This window comes from Galendromus occidentalis, unplaced genomic scaffold (genome assembly GCF_000255335.2).
Source record: "Galendromus occidentalis unplaced genomic scaffold, Mocc_1.1 scf7180000077360, whole genome shotgun sequence".
Taxonomy (NCBI): Eukaryota; Metazoa; Arthropoda; class Arachnida; order Mesostigmata; family Phytoseiidae; genus Galendromus; species Galendromus occidentalis.
This window is the reverse complement of record NW_003805348.1, coordinates 255712-266780: the sequence shown is the minus strand read 5'-3', so window position 1 is coordinate 266780 and position 11069 is coordinate 255712. Positions and strand designations below refer to the sequence as shown.

Sequence of the window (11069 nt, the reverse complement as noted above, 5' to 3'; positions counted from 1 at the left end):
CCGTGCTGTGAGACCCGTCCCGAAACATTTCATTGGGTGTCGCTGTTTGTCCTAAGATACCGTTACCGACGCGACGGCCGCCACGAGCACCTGTTCGTAGGGACACGCACCGAAAGGAGCCGACGCAGTGGCTCTAACTGCCCGAGCGATCGCTGGTATCCGTGAAGTCTCAACCTGCTGAATAAACATTACGCGTGGGACTCATCTCGCGCGTGAGAGAAATCTTCGTGAAAATCCCGAATCGAACCCTAAGCTCTGACGAAGATCTAACTCTCCCGGCCGATTCCAATCGATCATGGTGGAAAGTCAGAATTCAATTGTGCGATTCAGAAATCAATGAAAAAACTCGCGTGCTATCCAACATCCATTCGCGAGCACAATACCGCGGTATCAAGTCATACGATCAGACAGTTCTTCTGAACTTTCCTCGAATTTCAATGCGAATGAGAACCACGACAATAAATTGGAGCCAAGGGCCGGTTTGGTTGTTGGCCGCAGATCCCGGTGGTGGCCCGACGTTGGAATATCGTACCGCGATGTCCGACGAGAATGAAGCCTGTCAACGGAATCTGAAGTCCCCGCTTGATCGACTCCGCTGAACAATCGAGGGAGACAACGGTGGACGGAGGATGAATCGCAGGAAGAGAAGGAGCGAAAACTTCATCATTTTTAGATTGCGCATTCTGGCTGTCGCTCACTGTTTTCGGAGCCGTTTTTTTCCTTGCGTTCTCTCTTTGCTCAAAAACTGTGGAAAGTCCGCTATTGTCTTCCGATACTGTCCGCTGCACACATTCCGTGGCCACGGATTGATTTCGTGAGGCTCGGACGGTGTTCGAAGGTATCTGGTGTTTCGCTGCCGTAAAATCGAGTCATTCGTATCTTTCTGGATACGTCCGGATTATTGAGCACGACTCTTTGGTCCGATGAGTCTTGAAGCTCGGTTATCTTGAGGCCAGTCGATGGAGTCACTGTACGTCAAATGATTAAGGCTGATAAGTGATTGATTCAGCGATTAATTGATAGAAGACGGACCACCGTCTGATTACTCTGTCACACTCGTAAAGCTCATCGCGTTGGCGGCGCGGCGGTGAACGACGGTTTCCTACGGCGTAGCATCCTATGGCACTCCGGCGAGGTCTTCAACTCATAGCCTCGTGCCTCCTGGCGTCGATTTTCGTGGAATCGATCCCTGCGGCGCTGATCACGTGTGCCACTGAGCACGATTCGTTCCGGGCTCATATCTGAACAAGGTGTCCTTTTCAAGTGCGAGTACCTTCATTCAATTGATCCATTATGGGGTATGTCTGGAAATTCCACAGTCCCTCAAGAAACCCATCTAATGGAGCTGGCCTGAATGACTTACTATTCACGGGGAGAAACTTTGTTACATCAATCGGCCGAAAGATGATCGCCGGAGCGACAGAGGGTCATCGAAGAAGCGGTCAGCGGAAAATTCTCATCATCGCCGCGTGTTAGCTGAAAAATCATTGTTCAGTCAAGAATGGAACAGAACCTGATCTCTCACCGCACTAATATCGGGGATCCCCACCTAAAAGGGGAAGACTTTCACTTGAATTTCCGTCAGCTCGAGCGTAGGCGAAGATTGAAGGTACACGGGTCCCTCCCGCGACTCGCCAGTAATTTCTCTTCGCGACGATTTCTAGCGACAGTGATATTGGGGAATCGGGCCCTCTCGAGGCGGAGAATTCCAGTCGGATAAGCCAGCCGAATTAGGTCTTCGGAGCTCTCCCAAGACTCGCGACTCGCGCGTCGCCGTCGGTCGGCTTATCTTGTGTTGATATTTCCATGCATGACGAAGGTCGAAGGTTGAACAATGGTGACTGCCTGGCGTTTCGCCTCACCGTATACCATAGTGGCTCCGCCCGCTTGTCGTTGAAGGGCGTCACGCCGCAGGAAACTTCGGCGTCGTGGACGGATGGATTGAAGTATCAATCGCTGGTCTTCACTTGAGGGACGCGGAAACATGTCAGATGAGATCGAAAAAAATAATCAGGTAACTCATTGCGATTTCTGCTCGATGACTGTTGAAGATTGCAGACTAATTGATCGATCCGAGCGAGGAATCTCCTAAGGCGTAGCAAAATTGGGAAATCTCAACTCAGATGCTTGCAAAGTCCCAATATCTGTCTCAAGCTTGCCGAGTCTCACGTTCGAGCTATCTTTGAGCGTAGCGGGAGTGTTTTGTGGACCCAAGTCCGTCCCTTTGAGAATTCGTGCGGTTACAGTGACCGTTTCGCGTCCGACGACCACAGACGCGGTATTTCAAAACAGTAGCTCATTGTCATACGGTCAGACCGGAGTGAATTTCTAGATTCTTTCTCGGGGGATCACTGACTCGACTAAACGGACTCCTCACCCAATATTGGATGTGCCTTTTAGAGTCTACGCCTGTTCTAGGGAGCGTATCTCAAATTCAGGATCCAGGCGGGTCAAGCACGACGGAGCTGCGAGACTCGGCTTGTACGAATAAAGCAGGAGCAGAAACTACTGACAGAACTGTAGAGCTTCATGTTTTCGTGAAGTTGGATGCAGTCGCTCCGTCAACAGTTGCATAATATGCAAAAGAGCCACCTAGAACAAATCCCGAATTGAGGGTCCCTGCCCTGAGATTGGTCTTGCACAACTCCTTCTACTGCTAATCTGTCCTGGATTGTGAACTCCTTCCTAATCGAAGATGGACACGGGGTCACCATCGAATGTTCATGGAGACGTACACATATTGATGCTGCTCAGTGAGTAGCCGGCGTCCGTTTCTATGACAACCAATCGAACGAAGTGTTCCTCGAAGTTCACGCCACCTCTTCGAGAGTCTCTCGTGAGCGTGAGTGAGTTCTCGAAGAATCAGGAGGCTCTTATCCAAGGATTCAATCGTCCGGTCGAGGGGGAATACTGCAAAATTCGAGACCCAAGTGCGCTGGTGTGACGACAGATCTGATTATCGTGAACACACTGTCTCTGGAATTGGATGCTCTCCAGGAGCTCCGTACCGTGAGCCGTAAGTAGATCGTTTCGATTTGTCACAAAGTTCCGGGGCTCCGAATCCCCCTGGTTTTCGGGTTGGGGAGCCCATGAGAAAAAGGACCTCACTGCAGACGAGCTGTTATCCGAAATGATCAGAATAGAACTCGATATCACCGAGATGGCCCCGAGAAGAGGTTGAAATCCCTTCCATCCCTTCCCGTATATCATCCCGATAGTGCCAGAAACCTTGATCTGCTCCCTTCCATGGTCCTTGAAAAAATTCACTCATACTCGGTAGTCGAATAGTGAGTCGCGCATACTTGTCTCGTCGTTGGCGCCCGGTGACCATCGCCGCAGTGTTGTTGTTGTTGCCATCTGGCCGAGAGAGAGACCACCTCGCCTGGTCTGGTGTGCAGACTCACAGAGAGATCGCCTACAGAACACTGCTGACACAGAGAAACTCTCTAGATTGTTGTGCCGTCGGCAGTGGCTTCGCCGACAAAGAATAAATAGCTGAATGATCCATCAGAGACTCGTTCCATGTGCAGCATGTTGAAAGACCGCACACTTTTTGCAAAACACCGCCCCGAATTGGGTGATTTGCCCCAAGGTACGCGAAGGGAATCGAAGCCGATTCGTTCGGGTGTAGAGGTAGCTCCCTCTTTGGTGAACTATGAAATGAATACCGGCGGCCTGAACGTATCGTGCCGGCCTCTCGGGCTAACCAGGAGGAGAGGGCACCGCTTCGTTTATGCCCCCGACCCCGGAAGGTATAGATAGATCGGAATCGATCCACGATGTTGGTTGATTTGAATGGAACGTCAGATCCTTACAGCTTTCAGCTGCTTTCTCCGGCCTTTGGAACTCGTTAGGTACATGATTTGTGTAGATGACTCGATGGAGCCTCCATTCATCTCCACATCCATTCGAGAACTCGAGATTGAACCATAATTCTACTCTACATTACATCGATTATTTTGGGAATCATCGTCGGCCAAAACTGGTCCCTGAAAAACAGCTCATCGTATTTAGTATTCGATTTCTGTCCGCCTCCCCCTCCCGAAAGAATCTTCTACGGCTAAATGTCATTGTGATTATTCGACTTATCTTCCAGACGTGACCGCCCCTCCGATGCATTCTCCGCTAAGCAAGACTGAGGCAATCTAGACTCGATCACAGGAAGAATATCTCGAATATGTCGGTGGTGTTCAACTTCAACTCTCTGAGGCAACCTCAGACACCCACGGAGACATCTCCATGCAGCACAATGAGGAGCACGAAGTACATCCACGTGTGAGTAAAATTATCTTCCACCCCGCTTCTCAGGTCCCTTCGCTCCGATCATTCCACCGCTCTTATCCCTTTCCGCGAAAAGGACGGCCGACGATGATATAAGTAACCGAAGAAGACGCGTCCATAATGATGGCGTCTAAACTGAAATGCTCTGACCCTTGTGACGCCGTTCGCTGCGTCACCTCCCAATTTTGAATAAATATATTCGATTTGCATTACGTCCGGAGAAATCCATATTGCTCTCATCCTGAAAGCGTGGTTGCCTGAGAAAATGTATATTCTCAAGGCGGACGAGGATTATCTCTCGAATGGGACTCTCATGCGCTAGAGCGGCGAGCTCCGCACTTATTATTCACCGTGGAAACTGATTCATTTGTCCGTCTGAATGTCTGGCGCTGTCCAAAGTGAGCACGCGGTTCAATGGAGCCTCGCGATCGTGTCAAGTATTGTTCGGCTTGGTTTTCGGGGCGGCTATGAGCGCATCACGCAACTCGCGAAGCGTCTGAAAATAATCGTCAACATCGTCATCATCATCTACACCATCATCGCGGTCGACCGCTGTATTGAGCCAGAACAACAGTCATCAGCTCAAGTTTCTGGGCAGTTTGATGGAAGCAACCGGGGTTCACCGGACCCGAAGGGAGGGGAATCGTTTTTTTCTGACAGTCGAAGCTCCCGAGCTTGTGGACGTGACCCGTGTACGGGAAGCGCGTAGATTCGCTGACTGTGGTCGAAGTCCTATTCACTCCTGTTCTTAGTGTTGATTGCCAGGCTTTTCGAGATCCCCGCCGAGAATAAATGAGGAATCCCGCGATGTTTCCGGTATTTTGAGGAATATTAATCCAAGCTAAAGATATGAGTCGAACCTGGAAGATTGGAGGTTGCGAGCCGGATGCGTGAAATGTCGTATGGGGCCGTCGACGGCAGATTCATTGGTTTTCTCAGTCAGGAGAATGGTTTCAACTCGCTTGAAATGAACACAATCCGGACCCAGAGCTTCGCAGCTACAGAATGAGTACTCCTCGGTCGGTGCCAGGGAGAACTCCACGTTCTGCGATGAAGGAAAACGATCCGTCCATCATCCGCTGGATTCGACCAGCGAAGCGGAAAAAGCTGAGGATGCATTCCGCTAGCTAGGCGACCGCGGCTCGTCCCGAACGACCGAATCCCAGACCAGAATCGAATCTCAAAGCAGTTCCGCGGAACCGAGGTGTTTTCGTAGCGGTCGCCAGTTGATATTGTTTTCTAATGGACCAACGCGCTGGTAACACCGAGAAGCCCGATCCCGATATTGGACGACTCAGATTTCCGCGGGTGGTAATGATGATGTTTCAATCAGATTGCCACTTGGACCCCTCGTCTCACGCCGTGGTCAAAAGCGGATGATCTGAGGGAGGAGGAGTTTCAGAAACTTCGCACTTCTCGGCCAGAGGAACGGAGAAGAGAACGAGTTTTCCTCGCAAACAAGCCAGCGATAATGACAGGCGGATGAGGAGACAGACAGAGTAGGAGTATCCATTTATTGGTAGTCTGTTCGGAGACCTAAAGAAAGGGGTCAGTTGGTACTCGGATTCTATCAGCTTGAAATCGTTAGGAATCCGTGATAACAGACCTGGACGAGGAAGAGTGGAGCCAAACTCCAGTCGAGGCATTCATTAGAAGGTGCTGTCGCTAGGAGAGAAGCTTTGCGAAATTCTTCGGAGAGGATGTCCCGGCTATCAACCCCCATTTTGGAATAGACCCAGACTCGTGCTAGATCTGACAAAACGGATTGACTCAACACATCACGGAACATCGACGATCTATTGACACGATCCAATGCTATAGCATGGACTACCATTGATTCATCTCATGAGCTCTCCGAGCGAACATCTCACGGATTACTTCTCGTCACAAGGATGTCAACAAAAACCTTATCCCGCTTGTTTTTCTGCCGTGTCGGCGGAATACGGGGCGAAGTTCCCACATCTCGTCGTCGGAAGGCTCGTGCCGCCAACGGATATGATCGTGAGCCGTTCTACTCGTCAAATAAAAAAGAAACGAGTCGACAGAGAGAATGGCTTTCCGACGGAGCACAGAGAGGGTGAGCGAACGAAAGAGGAAAATAGGCGTATGGATGGCCTTTGAAGTAAAACGTTGCAACTACGCCCGTTCTTCTTGTCGTGACCCGTGGATGAATCTCATTCTGGTAGCGTCTCACATCGGCCGACCGGAGTGGTAAAAAGAAAAGTCTGTACACTTTCAAACACCTGCCGTGTGTGAGCGCCGGGGTGTGGATCCCCCTTTCGATTCTGTCATTGTCCGCTCCGGCCAAGTGCAAGTCTTCAGCTCGTTGGTTGGTTTCACATCCAATCGTAAGGCCGTGGGTCAGACGGATGCATTCAATGCAGTACAAAAGGTTTCGGTCGCAAACCGCGCCTGAGATGAGCAGAACAGGTCTTTTGTTCGACAGCGTTTCGAGTCGGATTCGTTTGAAGGGGCGAGGGAGAGGGATGGCAAGAACGAGTAGTTTGCTTAAATTCTTGCAAAATTCCGTCTACAGAAGGCACTGTCGCTACCGATCGAGCTAAGACAAACCAGCCACAATAGTCAACGGACTCCTGTCTGTCCGAGTAATAGACGACTCAACAGCTAATGTCCCTTTTACAGATTGCGAAACGATCGGTAGTGAAAAATTCTCGGGTCTATTCTCGGCTGCTCGTGAACAAATTTAAGATCTCCGGAAAGGGACACCGAATTTTGCTCGGAAAGTCGTCGCTCTTTGTCACGACGAGTATTAGAACAACGCGCTGAGTCAACGGAAGTAGCACCAGTGAGTCGCGAAATTATTACTAATTCACGCGGCTAGGTCGTGCGATGGGAAGATAGCTTCACATCCATCTCAGAGTCGTTACTTATTCCGGCAAATGTTTTCGTATTGACTCTTCAACTCTGGCCCGTTGAGCGGTCGACGATGCTTGTCCGGTGTCATGTGTAAGTGGCTTTGATGTGATTTGCACACCCCCTTGCTCGCCGCGTTCATTGGCGGCGGAAGTTCAACGTGGTTCCGAAAGGTCATCGGGCTTCGTAATCACCGACTGCTTGTTCAGCTGGCGCAGCCTGAGACGGGATTAAAACCCGCGAGAAAAGCTGACCGATTATTCTATGATCGCTTCCCACACACGGAGTTGGGATCGACTGAGGAATCTAAACCGTCAAGCCCCTCTACTAACCCGATTAGTTCCAATGTGTCCAGGAACTTCGGAAACGGAATCTGAAATCGATGGGGCCCTCATCTGTCGCCACGGAGGTTCGACTTAACGTCCATCGAAACCATACTCAGCCAGTCTCCCAACCTACGACAGAAAATTCCTGCGAAGAGCTCCGGTTTCGGGGGCCCGGGGTGTTTCGCCGGGCGCCTCGCTCTCTTCTAGCTTTGTTCAGATGGCTTCAATGAACGGAATCGAGAGCGGGAGTCGGCATGCATACTCTTCCTAGACGAGCTTATTCGAGGATTTCCTGTCTAGCAATGACGAATTCGTCTCCTCACTTTTTGAACTTGAACTGCAGGAGGAGCGAGCTATCAGAGAAGCCGAGCTGATCATTCATCAGAGCTTGCGTCGAGATCGAAGCCAACTCGCAAAAGTCCGAATAGATGGGTCGATTTACGGAGGTTACTGAAAGAATATTACTTGGATTTTTTGAATATAGAATTTATTCTGAAGCGACGAAGCTTCTGGGGAAATCAGTGACAGTTCTTTTTTTCCCGTATTCGAAAATCTCCAGAGCTTGAACACAGGTGGGGGAGAGTCCTCGTTCCTTCGCGTTGGCGTACCGGGTTCGAGAACGGTATATAAAATCAAAAATCTTTCTGAGAGTGTATAATACTGTGAGTGAGTTCCGCCGCGCAAACAGAGGAACACCCACTATGACCCGCGATAAGATCCGGGCTTTTCGAAAACTAACTCCGAGACTTCGTCTCGAGGGCGTCTCTTAATCTGGACTCCTGAGTGAGTGAAATCCGTCCATGCTTGGAAATCGTATAAATAAGGGAGCTTTCTACAAATAATGTACATTGTAATGAGTAAGATCGACTCTGATTATCGTAATTTAGCTTTCCAGTGCTCATCTTTTTCTGCGTCTCTGCAGTATCGCCGGAATTCGTTTTGCTTTCATCGGGGATCCTTTCGCGGATGAAGGAGCCGCGACGTCGATCCGTATGACGTCAGAGTCGTCCGCCGTAATACTCAAATGAGCGAGCGATCCTGCGCTAACTTCAGGATTGAGGGTCACAGCGCCCATCTTGCGCAATTCCTCGAGATCCCTCTCGGTGCTGAGAACTTTCACCGGATTCCCACACTCATCGGTGATTTCCGAGACAATTTGAGGCTCTTCGTCGTCGTCATATATCGTCTTGGCCGCTATAGCGACTATATCTTCTTTGGGAGTATTGCTCTCGATGTGATCTCCGTTCCGGTAGTCGCAATGCAAACAGCTGAGAATCTTGTTGTCCGGCCCCCGATGCGTTTTGGTCACCACGTGCTTGCATCCCGGACAGTGCGCGGTATAGTAGTCGTAATTCTTCAAATGTCGAGCGATATCAGTCACTTGTTTTGATTTGAATTTACAAATTCCGCAAAGGAACCATTCGCCGCACTTTTTCAAGGCGTACACTCCTGGAGTGGCAGCGACATGCAAACGATTCGGCTCCAGTCTCCGAGTCTCTCTGGTCTGAGGGGTGAGACGGGTCGCAATGGGTGTGCAGCTCGAGACCTCGAACTGGGACTCGGCTGCCGTCTGGAGCACTTCCTCGCTTTGAACTCCGTGACTCTCTCTTTTTCTCTTGCTGAGAATTTTCCCGCAAAACTGGACCTTCAATGACCCTTTGAGCTTTGAATTCTTCGGCGAATCATCGGCGGGCCCTTTCTTGCTCTGCTTCATTTCCGGGGACAAATTTTCTCTTCTTCGAGCTTTCCGATTCTTAGGCGGTGGAGCGAGCTTCGATGCGTTCCTCCGACGTCGTTTCGCTCGCGCCTTCGGAACGTCCTCGGCAGGATCGACTTCATCAAGAATTTCGATTTCCTCCTCGTCCAGGTACTGCTTTTCACTCAAGTTGCGCTGGGCATCGGCGATTCTCCGCTCCCTCGATTCTTCCACCACTTGTTGTTCCAGCGAGGCGGCAGCTTGTTGGAGTGCAAACTCCAAAGATTGAGTGGATTGAGGCTCCGAGCCGTGGGGAGGCGATCGGAGCTCGGAGCCCGCGGGCGCTTCCTCTTCTTCTGGGATTTCTTCGTGTCGGCTCCGTTTCTTGTGCACGGCTATTATGTTTGACATCGAGTCATTTGTGTGCGGGGTCCAGTTGACGCTCGAACGTAGACATAGCCGTTTATCGACCGTCGGCTCCGGTGAGACTCTCGATGGGTGGGATGTCACGCTGCAGGCAGCCACGCTCTCGTTATCTGTTCCAGAGTTGCTATCTTGAGATTCTGCGTGATGGGCGGCGTCTCCGAGGTCGTCGCAGAGCTGAGGGGCTCGCTCTCGCTCCCATGAGCTCTCCAGGACCTTTGCCGGCCCTGTAAATCAAGAAGATTTGTCAATCGACATCTTAACTGGTGAACTCTCCTCATGATTTCCGACTGAGCATGCACTCGGACTGAGAGAAAATTCCGATTCGAAAAGTTCTCGAAGATCCCCTCTAGATCATAATACACCGATGCAAATATCAACAGGGTTTCTCCAATGACTTTATTATTCGTGGCAGATTCCGTGGAAACTCGAAACCTGTGATGATCGAGACCTGTGATGCCTCAGCAAATGAGGCGAGAATCAGCCGTGACCGTTCCATCCCGCGATGTTCAGCTCCCGCTCCGTTTCGAACCTGCAAGAAAGCTGGAATTTAGGGATTTATCGGAAGCATTCATGCTACCAATGATTTCCCGCCAAGAATTAGAGGAGCGATTATGCATTGTGCGGGACAGAGGGGAGCTTTTATTACTCAGCGGCCTCATTTGAACAGAATATCGCAGTTCAGATCACAGTATTCTTAATGTAATTCTCGAACAATGGGCCGATCTTGTTGGTGTCCTCGATCGGATTCTGCTTCACGTAGGTTATGAACTGCCTCCGGAGACGTGAAAGCTCCGGTAGAGTGATTCTTCGATTGACGTAGTCGACCGGACTTTTCAGAACTTTATCCACGGTTTCCTGCGTCAAACGGTCGAGATCGTACAGGAAATTGGTTGAAAGATGTGGTTGCTGGAAGGAATAGGAGTCAGCGTTTCGTAGTACATGAACGACTCAGAACAAATGCGAGCGTAGAATCCGGTTCGATTCGGATGACAACGCTTTCTAGACGCGCAATCTGGATGGTATTCTCAATCTCGGAGGTCACGACTCTTACTGCCATGGTCGCCTGATTTGGCGTTGGAGCTTTTCTGCCGAAAAGCGCTGCGTCCACTTGTTCGAAAGGGACAACTTGTTCCTCTTGTACAATTATCAAGGGTGAGTCCCACCGGTTCTTGGGGTCGGGATCTTCATATCTGAGGGCGCAGAACGTCCCAGTCTAAATTGAATTCGAGGCGAGAATCAACAGGCATGTATGGATCTTGCTTTTCATGGACATTGCTTTTCTCACCTGAGAATCAAGGCGTCAAATGTTTCTCTGGAGTACTGATCCTTCTGAGGGCGATCCGAATTCCTCTGCCATGCGCTCCCGACATTCACCGGCAACGCGACAGTACATTGAGTAGTTTTAACGGACTTCGAGAGGCAGTACAACTCATACCTGCGTGAATGAATGAAACGTCTCACAATCA

The 11069-nt window shown here is 50.3% G+C and overlaps 2 protein-coding genes across 2 annotated transcripts in view; one reads left to right on the top strand and one right to left on the bottom strand.

Moving 5' to 3' along the window:
• The first annotated feature begins 3453 nt into the window (after positions 1-3453).
• Positions 3454-11069, top strand: part of LOC100901586 (organic cation transporter-like protein) — a 37078-nt gene continuing 29462 nt past the window's right edge. Inside the window, 2 exon segments of the mRNA XM_003742255.2 lie at positions 3454-3592; positions 4097-4275. Of these exon segments, the coding sequence (XP_003742303.2) occupies positions 4178-4275 (98 nt within the window). The 5' untranslated portion in view covers positions 3454-3592; positions 4097-4177.
• The window catches only part of LOC100899219 (protein KTI12 homolog), a 1646-nt gene continuing 822 nt past the window's right edge, over positions 10246-11069 (bottom strand). The window contains exons 4-6 of the mRNA XM_003742244.1: positions 10889-11038; positions 10655-10793; positions 10246-10509 (exon numbers count right to left, since the gene is read on the bottom strand). Coding sequence (XP_003742292.1) covers positions 10282-10509; positions 10655-10793; positions 10889-11038 — 517 coding nt within the window. The 3' untranslated portion in view covers positions 10246-10281. The remainder of the gene's footprint in view (positions 10510-10654; positions 10794-10888; positions 11039-11069) is intronic.